A 21,804-nucleotide genomic window follows, 5' to 3' on the forward strand; every position below is an offset into this window, starting at 1 on the left:
AATATAGCCTATTTCCCCATTTCAATGTATTTGTGGTTAGATAAATCCTCAGAAATTTACAGCTGCTATGGACTAGTTTATTATGTACTCCGCCTGCACACATGATAAGTATAATAAGAATTTGATGTTCTTAAAGTACATAGATTTTACTGACATTTCTTTACCACCATGGAAATATTTAGTTGCTATAAGTGGCATCTGCGGACACTTCTGATACTAGTGCCAGTAGAGCAGTCAGGATGGTTAAAAACATTACCATGCTTAACCATCTTCCATTTACTTTAAATTTAAGAACCACAGCTCAGAAAAAATTATGTGCCACATTTATGTAAAATGGCCCTGTGAACAAATTTAATAGGAAAAAAAAATTAACTACTGATTGTCAGTTGAAAATACTGAAAAACCAAACTGAAGCTACCACACTTTTCTCCAGGGAACCTCCCTCTGGTCTTATGATCACTCTTCTCAAGCTTCAGTTAATTTTTATTCTGGCAACAGTTATTTTCCTCACCTTCTTGCTCTTTCCTTCTTCTGGACTTTTTTCCCTTATCTACATTAAGCAAATCATTTTTCATTCCAAGCCAATTTTAAATGACTGGCAATACAAGAGCTTACATGAAGGTTGTACAAACCATTCCTACATTTTCTTCTACCATATTCTTCCACAATTCTTGACAAGGATCAAGTGATGAATTAAGAAAACAATGGACCAGAATAAGTAAAATTAGATTCTTCAGGACTAGAAATGACACTGCAGTATATAGATTTTGGCCATTTTGATGTAAATGATGGAAGTGGAACGTGCACTTTGGCTAAATATGTGCTTATCACTCTTCCCTCTCCCTTTTTAGATTGAGAGTAGAAATTAAAATAGTAGATTCTTAGCAATCTTAACCTCTCTTTTTGAGATGACAAAAATAACCCATCCATAATGAGAATGAATTTGAGGTGTTAGAAGAGCAACTTTAGTAAGTAGTGTACTGAGAACATATGCTTGATGTAAATTTGAAGAGGATCATTAGAAAAAAGCATCCTTTGTATTTACAAAACAAATGTTTTTATGTTATCCAGTTCCCGCCTTAACTTAAAGTATTTCCTATTCACTTTAATAATTAGAGCAGAAGGATATGATGAATGAAGTGCCTCATTACCAAGTTTGCTTTCTGGGTCTCTACAGAGAGTAGCTGTCTGCTTCTGCCTAGTTGGTCCATTGTTAACCCTAAATGATGCTGACATCAATTCTCCTGCAGATAATTGGGTCCATCCATAGATTGGGTTTGCCAGTCAAGAGAGCCTTTTGATTGACATGACTCTTGATGTTTTTATTATCTTTTATATGACTGGAATGGCGCCTGTTTCTTGAATAATATGTTACTGTACATGTATTACTTTTCTTCTACAGATTCTATTTCTTAAGAAGATGTAAGAATTAGAGTATGGAGTAAAAGATTTACCGAAATAATTATGGGACAAACAAGTTATCAGCTTAAAATTTTTTTTTAACTCAGCTATATTTCATATTTTATTTAGGTGCCTGCTGCATTAAAGACATATTGGATCTTTCTGGTCCGAGTGTGGTGTAGGTACATCTAAACTGCTTCTTTATTCTAGCTGTGCTGGAGTCTCCAACAATGAGCATTTACTGGCTTCCTCTATATAGAACGAGATCCAGCACTTGAGACCTCCCAGTGGAGTCTGACAGCCTCCATTTACAACTAGCGCTGATGGACAAATTACCTTCAAAATCTTGGGTTTTCCCATTTGTAGGGCAGGGAAGATTCTAACTACCTCATAGGTCTGATGTGATGAGTAAATGAGATCATATACATAAAGTGAAGATTTGGGGGATATCTTCTGTTACTAAGTTCAATGAAGCAGAAATCATCAAATATATAGCTTTAAACAGTTGGACTGTTGAAAAATGGTCTCATAATTTACTTAACATATATGGCCCTCAAAGATTATTTAAATATTTATAAATAAAAGTGTAAGGTCTTGGATTTTATAGGTTCTAGAACTTTCTAACTCTCAAAAATATTTGTGAATATTTTTGCTTGTGTGCTCTCTTTCTCAAATAAATAAAATATTAAATAAATGTGAGTTAAATATACAATTAGAGTGACATGGTAAGTTATTTCCCAGATATACTCTTGCTGAACTTCCTAAGGAGAAAATGTCTTCCTTTAATAAAACTTTACTATAACTTAAAAATAAAATTAAGGTCAAGTGTTTGCTTTTCTAGACAAGGTTTAAGGGTACCAAGTGTTAGCCATTTAAAAACACGGATTTCATTTAAAATGTGCATTTTAGGGATCCCTGGGTGGCGCAGCGGTTTGGCGCCTGCCTTTGGCCCAGGGCGCGATCCTGGAGACCCGGGATCGAATCCCACATCGGGCTCCCGGTGCATGGAGCCTGCTTCTCCCTCTGCCTGTGTCTCTGTCTCTGTCTCTCTCTCTCTGTGACTATCATAAATAAATAAAAATTAAAAAAGATAAAATGTGCATTTTAAACATAAATTTGCATCACGGTGTAAAATGTTTCATATCCTAAATCTTTAAAAACTTGATGTTTTCTCTAGCTTTGCAAATCTTATTCACTGTACAGTTTTGATACTGAAGAAACTTCAATATCCAAGATAGAGTAGAACCAATTGGGAAATAAATTTCTAAGAATGGTTTAAAAATATTTAGATCTAAAAAAGATGTCAAACTCTTACTCATTTGGAGGAGACTTCATAAAATGGGATAAAATTCAATAATTTCAGAATGAAGATAAAGAAAACTAACTTGTTACTAAGAAGATGTGCAGTATCAGAATCTTCAAATAGATTCTCATGTCTGATTCCTCTACTTGACTATAATTTGGACTTCTACATGGAAGGTACTTCTATGATGTCCTCTGCCCCCATCCCATGTCTGAGAGTATGATCAAGATGTTTTATTAATCTACTCATGAACATAACTGGAGTCTTATTTGTCAACTGGACAAAAGAGGAAAGGACTGGGTCTTGAGTAACACCAACTTTTCTTGGTTTGCCTCAATTATTATTTTTGTCTTCATTAGTTATAATACAAAAAACCCCTTTATTTTTCATATGAACACTGAGATCTCAGCAAATGTTTAGCTCCTGTGACATATTTCATTTGTCTTAATTTTTTTAGAGTTATTTAATTAGTTTTGGAAAAGAGAGTGAGAGCATATAAGTGGAGGGTGGGGCAGAGAGAGGGGAAGAGAGAATCTCCAGTAGATGAGCAACTTATTGAAATCCTTTGTGATTAAAACCTAAATCAGAAAAGCAATATATATCTCAAAACTATAAGCTAAAACTGCAGAGATGCATATTTTATAATTATCAAGTACATTCACAACTCAGACAAAACAAGCTCACACAATGGTCACTCCAGCTGCCTGGGCCCAGCAGACATGCATCCAGGACAACAGGAGCTCGGTGCCACCACACAAGATTTTGGGGCTGATGGTTGAGGGCTTCTGCTGACATTGGTGCCACTCACCACCTTTAAAAATGCTCCCCCCCCCCCCCATTAAGTTCTACACAGCAGGGGCATGTTTACCAATTTTCATGCCTCTACAACATGTGCAGGGATAAGAGCCAAATATGTTTTTACTAGAAGAATTTCACATCGGGTATACATCTGGGCAAAATTTACACCTCAATGCCCAACTCTGTTTTTCTCACTTCTTATTTTAATCAATTCAATTTCTAATTTGGTAAATAAGTTTTCTGATACTATATTAGTTTTGACCTTTGTGGGGTTAAATATTTTACTGACAGACTTATAATCACATTGTTGAGAAAAGAGTCAAGAAAAAAACAAAGAAATGAACTTTTATATTATAACATAACACTTTAATAAAACAGTCATATTGTAATGACACCGTTAATTAAGGAACTCAAGGAATAAATAATGCAATGTAATAATTTAAGAACAAATGTTAAGACTAAAATAAATATTCAACAATGGAAGTCTACAAATGACTTATATGCTTAAATATGAAATGCTCTTTTTTAAAAGTAAAGATATTTGAAATACTGCTACCAATCAAGTCAAAGGGCATTTAGTTTACATGTAACAAGTTACATATATGATTCATTCAAAACAAACAAAATTTGTTCCCTTTTAATGTCTTTCTCACTGGGACCATTTAAAATATACAATATTGTGAAGCTGCTTGTCTCTTAAAGTTAAATTTCAAAAGCATACACTTTATATTCTGAACATAACATCACACAATCACGTTACAGATATAATAACATTAAACGACTGCTTAATGGACATCCCAACAGAGTAAACACTTTTCCTTCATGTTGAATAGCAATTACGTTTTTTGTTTTGTTTTTAAGCAATTATTTTTTTTTCTTTATGGGTTTTCCAACAGTGGTCATGTAATTCTGATGTAATTACTAATAAATACAAGTGCCAGTACTTTGATCAACAACAATCACAATGGTTTATAATAATGAAGGCCAAAAGGCCACATTCATTTTTCTACTCATACCTTGCTTCTGATTTTTCTAGATGCTCTCATGAGGACAAGACATAGTGGGTCCTTCCTTTCTTCCTTAGGATCTGAAAATTCTTAAGTCTGAAGAGAAACTGGTTTCATTTGCCATTTCATTTCTGTGTATTTGATTGTCTCTTCATTCTCCTTCAACTCTTTACTAGGAGAAAAGTACACAAAATGTGTTCAATGAACTCAAACAAGGTCTTTTGCCCACAACCAAATCTCTGTATGGTCCTGCAGTGGAGCAGATAATAAACATACTGTGCGACTGACACACACACACACACACACACACACACACACACACACACACACACACCTAAGACCAGAGTATGAATCACCTAGCTAACTCCTAGTTTGCTTCTTTTTTTATTTTTTTATTTTTTAATTTATTTTTTATTGGTGTTCAATTTACTAACATACAGAATAACCCCCAGTGCCCGTCACCCATTCACTCCCACCCCCCCTAGTTTGCTTCTTGAACATACTGTTAACATCTCCCAGCACCATCAGCAGATGCACAAGGCTTGCTCTGGCACTGACCAGTGAAAAAGAAATATACTTCTCAAATACAGACACTAATAAGTACCTAAACCCGGGGCAACTTCCAGAAATTAAGAACAGGCAATCAAGGTTCATAAAATTCTTCACTTATTGGGGAAAAAAAGGTTAGTAAATGGAAAGAATATAGACCATCCTATTAAATAGCATTCTTTCTTTTTTTAAAAATATTTTATTTATTTATTCATGGAGACACACACACACACACACACACAGAGAAACAGGCAGAGAGAAGCAGGCTCCATGGAAGCCTGATGTGGGACTCGATCCCAGGACTCCAGGATCATGCTCTGAGCCGAAGGCAGATGCTTAACCGCTGAGCCACCCAGGCGTCCCGAAATAGCATTCTTCCATTTGATCAATGGTGGTGTCTATTTTTACAAGTTGTTTAAATATATTTTTTGGATAAATAAAAAAAAATGGTAGGTGTCATTTTTAACGAAGATAGTGATGGTTAATTACGCATCTAAATGCAGCTCTAAAATAAATAAAATAATATCATTAATAAAATTAAGATCCAATGTGCAGATGAAACAAGGAGCTTCTTAGAGATCATGTGGGAAGTACACAAAAAACTACGTAGTGGTGTTGAACCTGACACTCTTTAATGCAATTATTCACGTGCCACTGGTAAGTTACTAGACTTAAATAAAAATGTCCTTTCTCTGAAGAGAAAGGACTTAATGCTTGACTGCTCTGAAAAAACAAACGCGGGCTAAGAATCTGGTTAAGGTGGTGGTCAATTACACTGAACACTCCTGAGAAAAGTAAAGGGTAGGCTGGCCCTTTCCTCAGGTCCTTCCCTGGTAGCACAGGAGGTATAGACAACATCTGTGCTCTTCGGGGACAGGCTCCATCTTAAATAGTTACGCTATCTTTTTTTGACAAGGGGAAAAAAATCCTTGGTCAGTCCGTGTTTCCTGACTTTAACTTTGTTGAACAGAGCCAGCACAGACAAGCTGGGATTATATGCAGAAGTTCAAAAATGTTTCAAGTGAGGCTCACCAGAACTAGAGTGTAAAATGGTACAGATGTGGTGTGCCAACCTACAATTGCATGAGGAGCCGAAAAAGGGTATCCCATTCATTTCTGCCCCTGTGTGTATACATGTAGAGCATACAAACCTTGTCTCAAATTAGGGCCCAATACAAATGGGAAATAAAGAAGCAAAGGCTCAGACAGACGCTGGGCACCAGTACCTGAGAGATCCTACAAACAATGGCAAGGGGCCTCGAGGAAGGTAAATAGGATCTTAGAGGAGTAACAAGGCAAAACAGAGTGGGAGGAGGCATTCATAAAAGTGGTAACAAAAACAAAGATGAAAAACAGAAAAGGGAAGGAGAGAACAACAGCTGGAAGTGAGTGAGCTGGATCTTGCACGTGCAGAGGACAGAGGATGACATTTATCAGGTGGAGGTTGCCCTCTAAGAAGTAAACAGTGAGGCCAGAGGACCCGCAGGAGAGGGAACCCTCTAGAGAAATGTAACTAGAACATGCAGAAGAAGGCAGTGTAGATAACATCTTTAAGGGAAGTGAATCAGACTAAGAAGAGGAAGGGGCCCGTGACACAGAATGACAAAGATCACCTGGGAGAGGGAGAAAAGGGACAGAATAAAGGGAAAGGAGGACTGACAACCAGTCCACAGCTCTGAGAAGAAGGACACGGGAGTGGTGTGTGAGCACGACAGGTGCTGACAGCATGGGCTAGAGAAGCTGGGGCAGTGGATGGAGATTTGCTGAAAGGGAAGAGATGCCACCCAACCGAAAGACTCCAGAGCAAATCCAAATGAGGTCTCTCTTTGAGGTGTCTCCTCCTGATTCAGCCCCTAAGTGAATGCAGGTAGAGAAATACAAAGTGGGGGCCTTTTTTTTTTTCAAGGGAAATCATATGAAAAGAGAAAGGAAAATGTGTGTAGTGAGCTTTTAGAAAATGAGTAGGAAACCAGGTTCATGTCTGTGTATGTTATGTGTGAAAAGTAAGAGTCATAAAAATACCGGGCCCCACGGGCCCCACCCTGCAAGAAATTCAGCCCAGTAAACATTCCCTGAAGGCTTACTACTTGGCCAGACAGCAGGCTAAGCACTGGGGAGAGACAAGGAGAGCACAGTAGAGCCCCAGCCTGTAGGCACTTGCCATCTACTCACAGCTGAGTACTGTGGAACAGAAACAGCCCTGAACCTGGGGCCAGAAGATCAAGTCCTAGTTCAGGCACTTCCTACCTGTGACTCTGAAACCTTGCTTTCTTCTACTGTACCAAGAATGGGCATATTAGAAAATTACTATAATTATTATTTTTCATTAAAATTTTTTAAAAAAAGATATTATTTATTTATTTGATAGAGAGAGACCGCAAGCACAAGCAGGGGGAGAGGCAGAAGGAGAGGGAGAAGTGGGCTCCCCATCGAGCAGGGAGCCTGATGCAAGATCACAGCCTGAGCCGAAGGCAGATACTTAACTGACTGAGCCACCCAGGTGCCCGAAAATACCTTCATTTTAAAAGAAATGACCAAGTGGTGGATGTCAATATATGTTGAGTAGAAAAATTAGAAAATATACAAAGTAAAATGAAAGAAAAAAATCATCACACCACCACCACTCAGAGGGAACTATTGACAATTTTTTCAATGTATATGGTTCAATATTTTATGCATGTAGTTGACCCTTGAATAACACAGGTTTGAACTGCACAAGTCCAGTCAGACCCAGATTTTTTTTTTGATAAATATGTTTGAAAAGTTTTTGGAGATTTATGAATTTATGATAATTTGAAAAAAACTGGAAAACTGGCTTAGAAATATCAAAGAAAAAAAACTAAGAGAAAGATATGTCAGGAATACATAAAATATATGTAGATACTAGTGTCTTTTATCATTTACCACCATAAAGTATACAGCAATATATACGTGTGAGCAGTTTATCTCTCTAGTAAATTGCATACTGCAGTAAAAAGTGATCTCTCACAGTTCTCGGGTTATTTTTCTCTCTCTTCAGTGCAATACTGTAAACCTTGAATAACCCAATGGGACCCAGACAAAGTGTCACCACTGATGCTGGAAGTGCTCCCAAGAAGCAGAGGAAAGTCATGACATTATAAGAAAAACACAAATTGCTTGATACGTACCATAGATTGAGGTCTGCCGCTGTGGTTGTCTGCCATTTTTCAAAATAAATGAACGCAGCATAAGGACCATTGTAAAAAAGGAAAAGGAACTGATGAGGCTGTTACTGCAGCTACACCAAGTATGAAAATCCTGTATGTTTTGCAAAATGCCTTTTTTTTAAAAAAAATTTATTTCTCTATGAGAGACAGAGACAGAGAAAGAAAGAGAGAGAGAAGGCATGGGCAGGGGAAGGGGCAGAAGGAGAGGGAGATGCAGACTCCCCATTGAGCAGGGAGCCTTCCTGTTGGGGAGGCTTAATCCCAGGACTCTGAGATCACGACCTGAGTTAAGGCAGATGTTTAGTTGGCTGAGCCACCCAGGTGACCTTGCAAAATATCTTTTTCTCTTGTATTGAAAAATGCAGTTTTTATGTGTGTGTAGGAGAGATGCAAGAAAGATGTGCTTACAGACTCTAATATGATTCAAGAAAATTAAAGTCATTATGTGACAACTTAAAGCAAAAGGAGGTTGAAGGATCTAAAGCTGGAGAATTTAATGCCAGCAAAGGATGGTTTGATAAATTTACAAAGAGGTCTGGCTTAAAAATGACAAGAAAACAGAAGCAGTTCTGCCCACCAAGAGTCAGCTGAGGAGTTCTCAGATGCCACTAATAAAATCACTGAGGTGGAAGGATATCTGTCAAACAGATTTTTAATGCAGATGAAAATGCCTTATTTTGGAAAGAAAATGCCACAAAGGACATTTATTAGTAAGGAAGAGAAGTGAGCACCAGGATTGAAGGGGGGCAAGAAGGGGATAGGCTAATCCTACTGTTTTGTGCAAATGCAGTCGGGATTATGATTAGGATTACCCTCATCTATACAGCTGCTAACTCCAAGGTCTTGAAGGGAAAGGGTAAAGACTAACTGCCAATGTTTTACTTGTATGACAAAAAGGCCTGAACACGGAGAACCCTTTTCCTAGGTTGATTCCATTGATGCTTTGTCCCTGAAGTCAGAAAGTACCTTGCCAGTGAAGGACTGCCTTTTAAAGTTCTTTTGATATTGGACAATGCCCCTGGCCATCCAGAACCCCATGGGTTCAACACTGAAGGGACTGAAATGCTCTATCTGCCCCTAAACACAATGTCTCTAATTTAGCCTCTGGGTCAGTGGGGCCATAAGGACCCTTAAGCTCATTACACACATTACTCAAGGGAAGACTGTCAACACTATGGAAGAGAACCCCAACATGGAGAACATCATGAAAATCTGGGAGGTTACACCACTGAAGATGCCATCATTGTTAGAGAAGAAACCGTGAGGGCCGTCAAAGCCCAAATGATAGATTCCTGCTGGAGAAAACTGTATCCAGATGCTGTGCATGACTTCACAGGATTTATAGCAAAGCCAATTAAGGAAATCATGAAAGAGAGTGTAGATATGGCAAAGAAGTTAGGGGGGTGTGAAGCGGTTTCTAGATATGGATCTTGGAGCAATTCAAGAATTGATAGATACCACACCAGAGGAATGAACAGAAGACAACTTGATAGAAATGAATGCCTCTGAACCAGTGCCAGGCGATGAGGAAAGATGTAAAAACCAGTCCCAGAAGACAACTGACACTGGACAGTAGACAGTCCAGCAGAAGGATTCCAGCAGAAGTCAAGATGACTTTGACTTCTTTTACAACTGGGATTCTTCTATGATATAGGTAATGAAACTACAGCAAATGGTGGAAAAAGCATTGTATCATATAAAAACATTTTTAAAAAAGATTTATTTATTTTAGAGAGAGAGAGAGAGAGGGGAGAGGGGCAGAGAGAGACAGAATCTCAAGCAGACTCCCTGCTGAGTGCAGAACCTGCCAACCCTAATCATCTGAGCCGAAATCAAAAGCTGGCAGCTCAGGTGCCCCCTATAAAGAAACATTTTTAGAGAAATGAAAAAGCAAAAAAGTCAGAAATTACAATGTATTTCTGTAAAGTTCTACTGAGTGTGCCTGCCTCTCCTGCCTCTTCTTCTACCTATGGCACCCCTGACACAGCACCAGTTGCTCCTTCTCTACCTCCTCCAAGGTGAAGATGACAAGCACAAAGACCTTTATGATGATCCACTTCTACTTAATGAATAGTAGATAATCATGCCATACAACCAATAAACATCTAGTGTGTGTGTGTGTGTGTGTATATGTATATATATATCTGTGTGTGAAAATCTAACTGTGTCATCATCTCATCATTGCATAGTATTCACTGTGTAGAACATTACGTGTAACACTTATACGGAAGCGGACAGACTATCCTTAGGTAGGCAGTGATAGGCAATAAAATTAATAATGTGTTAGTTTTCTTCCTGTTTCATAACTTTGCTTTTGAAGAATTATAGTATAGTATGGCTCTATCTCCCCCAATCAGAGAAATTGCTTATCAGCCTTTCATCACACATAGGTTGTTTTTTAAAAAATGTAACAATGTTTCTTTCCATCAGTATCATGAAATAGTACTACAACACTGTATGCCACAACAATTCATTCATTCTTATATAGGCTAGGTGCCTGGGAAGTGATTACATTGATTACACTAGGCCACCATAAAGCAACCATATTGCTGCTTCTTTGTTATCAGTGCATGAAGAGCTATACCTGTAAATAAATATAAATTTTCACATTATTGGGACGCCTGGGTGGCTCAGTGATTGAGCGTCTGCCTTCGGCTTAGGATGTGATCCCGGGATCCAGGGTTGAGTCCCACATCGGGCTCTCTGCAAGGAGCCTGCTTCTCCCTCTGCTTGTGTCTCTGTCTCTCTCTCTCTCTGTGTCTCTCATGAATAAATAAATCTTTAAAAAAAAAATCTTCACATTATCTTTTCATTTTTGATGTCAGTATTATTAATACATCTACAGTATTCTATATGACATAGATAATGATGGAGACACAGATGATTCATCTTTTACACAAATGCTATAAACTGACAATATTGATAAATATAGTACAGTACTATAAATTTTCTCTTCTGTATGGTTTTCTTAGTAACATTTTTGTTTTTCCAGCTTACTTTATTATAAGAGAACAGTTTATAACACATATAACATACAAAACAGTTAATCAACTATTTAGAATTATCAGTAAGGCTTCCAGTCAACAGTAGGCTGTTACTATTAAGTGTTTGGGGCAGTCCAAAGTTATATGTGGATTTTCAACTGTATGGACTGGGGGTTGGCACCCCTAACCCCTGTGTTGTTCAAGAGTCAATTGTATATGTTATATACAAACTATTTTATAATTATCTTTCTTTTACTCATAAATTATCATACATATTTCCATGTCTATGAAAATACTTCTATAATGTAATGAATAATATCACATAGTATTCTCTCATATAAATGTTTCATAGCTTAATTCTATATTCATGGAAATTCAATTTTTTCCTTCCTATTTTTAAAAACATTATTTATTTAGTTTAGAGAAAGAGTGTGTGCAAGCATGAGAGGGAGAGGGGGAGGGGGGGAGGGAGAGAAAAGCAGACCCCCTGTTGAGTGCAGAGCCTGACTTGGGGCTTGATCTCATGACCTTGAGATCATGACCTGAGCTAAAGTCAAAAGGCAGACACTCACTGGCTGAGCCACCCAGGCGCACCTCTATCTTCCTATTTTTTTTTAAAGACTATTTATTCATGAGAGAGAGACAGACAGAGAGAGACAGAGACAGAGAGACTCAGAGAGAGAGAGGCAGAGACATAGCAGAGGACAAGGCAGACTCCTTGCAAAGAGCCTGATGTGGGACTCCGGGATGATGCTCTGAGCCAAAGGCAGACACTTAACTGCTGAGCCACCCAGGCATCTGGTATCTTCCTATTTTTAAAACATTGCTTGAAGGAACAGCCTTTTAACTGAGTTGGTGCATGCATACTTGACTATTTTCCTACAGATTTCTAGAGGTAAAAATGTCAGATCAAAAGAGACGAACAATTTCAAAACTTAAAAAATAGCATCACCAAGCTATCTCCCACAAAGAATGGATCAATCTTATATAATTACCAGCAGTGTAGGAGGAACTTATAAACCCCATAGGTTTTATAAGTTTGAAACTTGTTGCCATTTTGTCAAGGGGGAACATTCTTTATCATTTATTGTTTTAATTTCTATTATCTAATCACTGGAAGGTGGATCACTGGACAATGGACAATGAAATATATGTTCATTGCCATTTACATATATTTAAGAATGGCCTCTGAATGCCCTTTTCCTTCTTTTCTGATTTTTAAGTTTTTTCTTTTTTTTTTTTTAATGTGTGTTAGGGGTATTACTTCTTTATCTGACACACATTTTGTGACATTCTTCCTCATCCTGGGTTATTACTTGTTTTTAGATTTTGCTTATGGTGTGTTTTTTCTCTTTGACATTTCCCATTTCATAGTTTTTTATTATTAAAATGTTTCAAAATGTTTTCTGAATCTGTTACCAAGGATAAAAAGTCATTCCTTAACCCATGATTATATATCTATATGCTTTCAGCATAATGAGCATTTGTTTTTATAATTAAAATCTACAAATACTTAAGAAAATTCTGAATCTAGGGGGATCCCTGGGTAGCTCAGCAGTTTAGAGCCTGCCTTCAGCTCAGGGCATGATCCTGGAGACCTGGGATCGAGTCCCACGTCGGGCTCCCTGAATGGAGCCTGCTTCTCCCTCTGCCTGTGTCTCTGCCTCTCTCTCTCTCTTTCATGAATAAATAAATAAAATCTTAAAAAAAAAAAAAAAGAAAATTCTGAATCTAGTTCTCCGAAGATGACAGTTCTGTAAGAGTGGCCATGATACAGCTGGAACACTTCACTTCTAGCAAACTTCACTTGTGCCTGACAGAGAAAACAGAGGCCTTCTTATACTCCTTCTTCTACCAGAAACCATTGTCATTTAAACAGATATGCCTCACTGGCCTATCTCAGTAGAAAAGCGACCCTTCCTTGTTCCACATTCTAATGTGTGTATTTCCTCCAGTCCCCAGGGATCATTCCCCTTGTTCTGTAACTTGAGTGGCTCCTCTCACAGGGCTCTCTCCTCCTAGTTTGTACCTACTCTCATCATTACTTTCTATAAAGGTCCCTAAATCCTGTGCTCTCCACTGCTTACTGCTCAGCTTTTCCTTTCCTTTGAAGTGCAGCTTCTTGGAGAAGCCATCTATTCTGATCACATCTTTTCTTCTGCAATGGAGACAATTTGATTCATGCTTCCAGGACTCTCATCAGAACTCTCCTCTTGTAGGTCACAACGGTCTCTTGGCTGCAAATCCCAAAGGGTACTTTGCAGTCTGTACTTTACTTCTCCTTTTGGCATTTGTCACTGTTTGTTTGGTTAGACTGATTGATTGATTTATAATTGCAGTAAAATTAGTATATAATGTTATATTAATTTCAACTGTACAACACAGCGCTTCAACAGGGCTATACTTTACTCAATGATGGTAAGTGGAGTTATCACCTGTCACCAAAAATGGTGTCATAATATTACTGATTGTATCCTCTACGCCGTACTTTTCATCTCCATGACTTATTTGGGATTTGTCACGCTTGACCATGCCTTCCCTAAATCTTTCTTTCATGATGTTATGATACAACTTTCTCTTGGTTTTCCTCTTACCTCTATTAGGGTGACTTTTTGGCTGGCTTGCTCATTTTTCTTTGTGTGCTTGTCCTTGGTCCTCATGGCTCTGCTCTTTGCCCACTTTGTGTGCTTGTCCTTGGTCCTCACGGCTCTGCTCTTTGCCCACTTCAGAACTACAGGAGGGAAAGAAGAGAAACAAGAGCCCATGAGAAAGCTGCTGTAACAGCTCACATGAGGCTCTGATTTAGGATAAGGACAACAGGAATACAAGGGGAGATCGACAGGAGGGTATGAAAGAGCATTTGATGCACTATATGAGTGATTAGACTAGGGGGTGAGCGGCAGGGAGTAGCTTAAAACAATGCAGAGACATGAACCTTCAACTGGTTGGGCTCCTTCTTTACTATGATGAAAGGACAGAATAAAATAAATTTTACTTCTCTCAGAAAAGTATCAGCTGCTTGGGAAAAAACAAAGTTTTTATCAAAATAATAATAATAATTATACATAAAGAAAGTTTTATCAAAGTAGATGGAAAAATGCATGTGCATAGAAATAACAGGAGATTCCTTAGGGACAAAAAAGAAGGTAAATGAAATTTATCTATTTATATTTAAAGATTTTATTTACTTATTTATGAGACACACACACAGGGAGGCAGAAACATAGGCAGAGGGAGAAGCAGGCTCCTCGCACGGAGCCCAATGTGGGACTTGATCCCAGGACCTTGGGACCATGACCTGAACCAAAGGTAAATGTTCTACCACTGAGCCACCCAGGTACCCCAGGTGAAGGAAATTTCTACATAGAAAGCTGTGACATGATCTAGGAATTCCACTACTAGGTATTTACCCAAAGAAAATAAAAACACAAATTCAAAGAAATATATACCTCTATGTTTACTGCAGCATTATTTTTACAATAACCAAGATATGCAAGGAACCCAAGTGTCCACTGTTAGATGAATAAAGAAGATGTAGTATATATGTGTATATATATATATATACACACATGTGTATATATGTATGTATATATGTGTATATATACACACACATATATACACACATACACACACAATGAAATATTAGTCATAAAAAAGAACACGATCTTTCCATTTGTGACAACATGGATAAAGCTACAAGGTACTATGCTAAGTGAAATAAGTCAGACAGAGAAGGACAAATACCACATGATATCACTTACAGGAGGAATATAAAAAACAAATGAAAACAAAAAGGAGAATCAGACCTATAAATACAGAGAACTGATGGTTTCCAGAGCAGAGGGGAGTGGGGGGTTGAGCAAAATTGAAGAAGGAAAGTGGGAGATAGAGGCTTCCAGTTATGGAATGAATAGTCATAGGAATAAAAGGTACAGAGAGAAATAGTTACTGAGGTTGTAATAGTGTTGTATGGTGAAAGACAGTAGCTACACTAGTGGCAAGCATAGACTTATTGAATCACTATGCTGTGTACCTGAAACTAATGAGACATTGCAAGTCAATTATACTAAAAAAAAAAAAAAAAAAAAAAAAAAGCTGTGATATTCTGACCTGTGGGATATGGAATGCAGTTTTTTAAACAGTTCAACAGTAGGAGGAAAATATAAAACAAATATTTGTGAATGAGTGCAGAGTAGTGTAAATGATGTTAGGAGAAAGAAAATACAAAAATGATAAAAAAAAAAAAGGGGAAATTTAGAGTGGAATATAGTGTTTCCTTTCTAGAATATCTGGGAATGGTGGAAGAGTTTGACACAGATGCAAGAATTTCAAAATCAAGTCATATGTAGGATTGAATAGAGATTGTTATGAACTCAATTGTGTTCTCTCAAAATGCACAGGTTGAAGCCACCCTAATCCCCAAAGTGGAAGCAGGGCCTTTAAGGAGATTAATTCAAGTTAAATGAGGCCACAAGGGTGAGGTTCTAATCTCTGGAACTGGTAGTCCTTATTATACGAGGAAGAGACATCATGGAGCTCTTTCTCTCCATACATGCACTGGGGAGAGGCCATGTGAGGACACAGAAAGAAGGTGGTCATCTGCAAGCTAGTAAGAGAGGCTTCACCAACAATCAATCCTGCTGGAACCTTGATTTTGAACTTTCAGCCTCCACAACTGTGAAAAAACAAATGTCTGTTGCTTAAGCAACCCAGTCTGTGGTACTGTATGGCAGCCTGAGAAGATGATGTGGAGATATAAAAGGTAAGCAAAATGAGATCAGATGGCTAAGAAGGACAAGGTCAGAAATTAAAAGATGAAAGAATGAATGGAGTATATATTTCAAAAGGAGGCAAATGATGAGAGAAAGGAAAGGCTGAGTTCTAAAAAAGTAAGCACTGATAATTTTAATCTCACTCCAGGGAACCTGTCCTTGGCATTAAAGTACAAACTCAGGTCTCTTTGGGGGTCGGGGGAGTAACACGGCGAGTGAGAGAAGCATGTGAGGGGTAATACAGTAAACTGGCAAACCAGAGAGTGGATGACCATTGCAGGGGAGGCAATCCACTGCCTCAGCTCCATCTTGGATGCCATGGGACACTGTGAAACTGTGGTCCAAAACTTCAGATTATCTTCAAGAGAAGTTGGAAGTCCGCATTTATGTGAAATCTTTTTGTATTTGGGCGACTGAAAATTGCGCGCGCGCCCACACACACACACACACACACCCAACCAAGGATACTAGGACTGCATCTTGCTGGTGAGCCCTAGTTCTTGATCTCTGCTCCAGCCACAGAGCATGTGCCGGCCTCAGGGTACCCCAGGTACTTTCACTTTAGTTCACCTAGGCCCTTCTCTTTTTGTTCACCCTGTCTCAATATGGTCTTTAAGACTAATGCTGTCTTATATATATTTTTTTATTTAAATTTTTATGTTTTTAAGATTTTATTTATTTATTTATGAGAGACACACAGAGAGAAGAAAAGACATAGACAGAGGGAGAAGTAGGCTCTATGCAGGGAGCCCAATGCAGGACTCGATCCCAGGACCCCGGGATCACGCCCTGAGCTAAAGGCAGACGCTCAACCACTGAGCCACCCAGGCATCCCACTGTGTTATATATTTGGCTTTCACTGAGCACTGTGGGAAAATCAAACTGTGATCCTCTCCACCTTTGTGGAGATCCTCTCCACCAGTGTCCCATTCTATATAGATTAGAATCTAACAGAAAATTACCTTGAAAACATATACATCTAGACTTTTGGTTGTAGCCAAGATAGAGTAATGGAGACTAGATATACCACTTGCCTAAAACCACCACCACCAAAAGCCCCTCCCAAACAGTGAACAAAATATATGAAACAACAGTTTTCAAGCCAATGAATCACTGGCAACAAAGGACACTGATACCCAAGAGATGGAGAATAAATGAGATGAACCTGATGGTCACCCATCTTACTACCTTGAGAGTTTCCAGGCCATAGCACAGGGAGATGAAGCCTGCATGGGTCCTGGTGGAGTCCCTGACAGCTGAGGGTCTGAGGACATGAAAGTGGCTACAGTTCAGAGTGCCAGGGAGGAGAAAGCTTCACAGCGAGAGAATGTGAAGTTCTACAAAGGGTTCCCTTCAAGTATTCAGCAAGTACTGATGAACGGATGCATCTAAGGAAATTTCCTGAAGCCAGAACAGTACTTGTTCCTACCAGCCAGGCTGGAAAACCTCACAACTCAGAACACACTGCATAGAGTACCCAGAGGGATTGTGTCTGTAGTGAGGAATAATTATGGCTCTGGTCCCACCTAACAAATCTTAAAAGCAAGACCTCAAAGGATCAAACTGTTCTGAGGTAGCTTAATTACATTCTAGAATAGAGCTCAAGGATACCTATAGATATATAGAAATATCTAGCAACCCAAAGGTAAAAATTTCAATGTACAGCATCCCAATAAAAATTTACTAAGGGGGGGGGAGTGGCAAAGAAGTACAACCCACGATGAGGATAAAACAAATTGAAATGAACATAGATGTTAGAATTATTAAAACAATGTTAGAAAAAAACATTACAGTTATTAAGACTATATTCCACCTGCTCAAAAGGTTAAGTAGACACATGGAAGACATCGAGAAGGGCCACGATGAAAACTAAAATGCCCGAGGTGAGAAATATACTGGAAGGGATTAAAGTCAGAACAGACACTGCAGAAAAAAGATCAGAATCAGATAACTTGAAGACATAGCATTAGAAACTATTAATAGAAATTAAATGGAACACAGAGCAAGAGAAAAGATGCTCTGAAAAAAAGAATTAAAAAAAAAAGTATCAGTGAGCCATGGGACACCTTTATGTGGCCTAACAGATGTGTAATTGGAATCCCCAAACAGACAGATGCAGAAACAAAACAAAATAAAACAAAACAAAACTGAAGAAAAAAGGCCCAAATGTCCCATATTTGAGGAAAATATAAACCTACAGATCCAACCAGCCCCTAGCACAAGAAACATAAAGAAAATTATGATGCTATGTACAGAAGAACAAGATAAGCATAAAAACTGCAGGTGAGAAGGCAATGAAGCAACATTTTTAAAGTACCAGAAAAAAAGTGCAAATCTTTCAACACAGAATTTTATGCCAAGTGAAAATAGCTTTCAGAAACAAAAGTGATCTAGTTCTTTTCAGACATCTTTTCAGTGAAGGCATTTATATTTAGCTAGCCAAAACTACAAGAAATGTTGAAGGGAGTCTTCCAGGTGTAAGGAAAATGATAGCAGGTGAAGATATGGATTTACAGAAAGGAATTACAAAATACCAAAGATGGAAACAAAATGGGCAAATATTAATATTTTTTTATTCATTCTCTTCAAAAGATGACAGTTTAAACAAAAATAACAACATCCTGAGGTGTTTATTTTTTATTTTTATTTTTTTCTGAGGTGTTTATAACTTAAGTGAATGTATGACTATAGAAGCATGAAGGTCAGGTGGGGAGAAGTGGAAATGTACCATCTTAAAGATTCTGAAGATACACTGTGATAAAGATTCGTATTTTAAACCCTAAAAAAAAAATCCCTAAAATAGTAAAACACAGCATTACAGATACTAAGCTAACATGAAAAACAGATAAAACATAATCTAAAAGAAAGCAGAAAACAATGAAAAAAGAACTGATGAGACGACTAGAAAACAAAAAGCGGTATAATAGACTAAAACTCATCCATATTAAATAATTGTATTAAATATAGATGTTTGTCTAATTATTCTAATTAAAAGGCAGAAATGGTCATATTGGATAAAAAGAGCACAACTTAGTTATATGCTGCCTGTAAGAAACATGCTTTAATTCTCAACCTCTTTGCATCTTTATATTTAAAGTAGGAAAACACATACACCATTATAATACTATTAAAAGAAAGCTAGACTTTGTTAATATTAAATGAAGTAGATTTCAGAACAACGAATATGATCAGAAAAAGTCATTTAATAATGAGAGTGTCAATCCTTTAAGAGGACATAACAATCCTAAACATATGGACACCTAATACAGAGCTTCAAAATACATGACACAAAAACTAACAGCTACAAGAATGAAAAAAAAAAAACAAGCCCACAATATTAGCTGAAGACTTCAATATTCAACTCTCAATAATAGAACAGGTAAACAGAAAATCAGTAAGGCAGCAGAAGACATAAACAACACTATTAGCCCATGTGATCCAATTAATTTATAAAAGAACACTTCATGTAGAAAAATGCATTATACACATTCTTTTCAAGAGTACTAAATACTTTTACAAGAGAGACCATATTAAGAACCGTAAGACAATTCTCAATCAATTTAAAAAGATTTGGCTCACATAGAGTATGTTCTCTGACCACAATGGAGTGAGAAATCAGTAACAGAAAGATCTCTGGGAAACTTCCTAAATATTGGAAATGAAATAACCCACTTCTAAGTAACCCACAGGTCAGAGAAGAAATCTGAAGGAAAATTAAAAAATGTTTTGAAAGACATGAAAATGAAACCTCAACATATCAAACTTTGTGGAATGCCATTCAAGAGTGCTTAGTGGGAAATTTATGGTACTACAATGTTTATAATAGGAGAGAAGAAAGGTGTGAAATCAATGACCACAGTTTCCACCTTAAAAAACTAGGAAAAGGACAAATTAAATCCAAAATAAGCAGAAATAAAGACCAGAGTAGAAATCAATGAAACAGAATATAGATAAATAATAAACAGAAATCAGGGCACCTGAGTGGCTCAGTTGGTTAAACGTCTGCAAATAATAAACTGAAATCAGGGCACCTGAGCGGCTCAGTTGGTTAAATGTCTGCTTTTGGCTCGGGTTGTGGTCTCGTGGTTCTGGGATTGAGCCTCGCATTGGGCTCCCTGCTCAGTGGAGAGTCTGCTTCTCCCTCTCCTTCTGCCCCCTACTCCTGCTCTTTCTCAAATAAATAAAAAAAATTAAAAACAAAACCATAAACAGAAATCAATGAAACAAAAAGCTGATTCTCTGAAAAGATCAATAATATTGAAAGACCATAAGCCAGGCTGATTGGAAAAAAAGAAAGAAATTATCAACACCAGGGATTAGAGAAATGCAACACTATCACAGATTCTATTAATACTGAAAAGATAATGAGGGAATATTATGAACAACTTTATGTCAATCAATTCAACCATGAGTGAAATACATCCTTGAAAGAAACAAACTATCAAAGTCTATACTAAAAAAAGAAAAATAGATAACCTTAATAGCTCTATTTCTATTAAATAAATTGAGTTTGTCGTTAAAAATCTCCCAAAAAAGAAAATTCCAGGACCAGACAGCTTTATTGGTGAGTTTACCCAATATTCGAAGAAGAAATAAAATGTCTGTGAAAGTGGTAGAGCTAAGGACTTCTGCAGAAAACTGGCAAAAATGGTTAGAATCAATATTTTTCAGAATTCTGGAAATAACCAAAAGCTTGTGGCAACTGCAGAATGTTTATTCAAGAAAAATGGTTGAATCTTGGTAAGATCTTTCAAGCTTTGTGGCATTTTAACCAGAACGAGTCCCATCCCCCACTGTTGGCTCTGTGAGGACCTTGGAACAGAATAGCCAGCATTTACGGTGAAAGCAGGTAGCCTTGGCAGCTACTGGAAGGCACAGAACAGGGATGGAGCTCTTTCAAAGCCTCATTTTCAAAGAATTGTCTTCTTGATCTGTCTGGTGGTTCTTTGGAAGATAACACTTGTAAGGCTATCTGTATTTGACCTATCTCAGGGGTTGCCTTTTCTCTGGGAGGCACTTGTTGAAAACAATTACAGTTAACTTCAAGGCTGCCTCAGTGATGGAGAACAGTCAAACAACAGACTAAAAAGCTGAAAAGGAAAAGTTGGGGAGACGTCTATAGGGTTTTAAAAAGCTTGGATATAGTCCTGAGTCTAGAAGGTCTCACATGTGTAGTAGGGTTGTGTGCATGCACAGCAGAGGCCTAAGGATGCCTTACACCTTCATTTCTGGCTGATCTTAATGCTCTGTGCTAACAGGAAGGAAAGCTAAGACAGAGATGTCAACTGTTTGGCTAAATATGGACAGTGTGCACGACTGCTTGGCTAAATATTGAAGTTGCACACAATACCCCAAGAGAACCCCTTAGCAAGACTGGGAGACTTACCGGTTTCCAGGTGTTTGGGGAAATCTTTGTCCAATTAGCTGATCACTAATCTAACCAAGCAGAGACTTCAGTGGCCATAAGTTATAGTGTTACAGAATTTATTCAGAGAAGTTATTTAACAAACAAAAACAACTACAATAAGTAGCAGCAACAAATCCCAGGGAAGGGAAGAATTTGATTTCCAGAGTTGTCATACAGTATTTAAAATGTCCAGTTTTCAACAAAAGATTACAAGACACACAAAGAAACCAGAGGTATGGCCCATACAAAGGGGAAAAGAGTCATCAACAGAAACTGTGCCTTTAGAAATCCACACATTGGACTTTGTAGACAACGACTTGGAATCTACCATTGGAAGTATGTTCAAAGAACTAAAAAAAATCATGTCACCAAATCGAGTGTATCAGTGAAGAAAT

The 21,804-nt window shown here is 37.7% G+C and overlaps 1 protein-coding gene across 18 annotated transcripts in view; it reads right to left on the bottom strand.

Annotated features, from left to right (window-relative positions):
* Positions 1-3,846: 3,846 nt before the first annotated feature.
* AHI1 (Abelson helper integration site 1) overlaps positions 3,847-21,804 on the bottom strand; it is a 199,003-nt gene continuing 181,045 nt past the window's right edge. For 17 of the 18 annotated variants that reach the window (XM_072824443.1, XM_072824495.1, XM_072824484.1 and 14 more), the window contains 2 exons: positions 13,825-13,961; positions 3,847-4,681 (listed from right to left, as the gene is read on the bottom strand). In XM_072824443.1, the coding sequence (XP_072680544.1) occupies positions 13,856-13,961 (106 nt within the window). In that variant the 3' untranslated portion in view covers positions 3,847-4,681; positions 13,825-13,855. Of the gene's footprint in view, positions 4,682-8,207; positions 8,237-13,824; positions 13,962-21,804 lie in introns of all 18 variants that reach the window. The other variant, XR_012030072.1, reaches the window with a different exon arrangement.

This window comes from Canis lupus, chromosome 1 (assembly GCF_048164855.1).
Source record: "Canis lupus baileyi chromosome 1, mCanLup2.hap1, whole genome shotgun sequence".
NCBI lineage: Eukaryota > Metazoa > Chordata > Mammalia > Carnivora > Canidae > Canis > Canis lupus.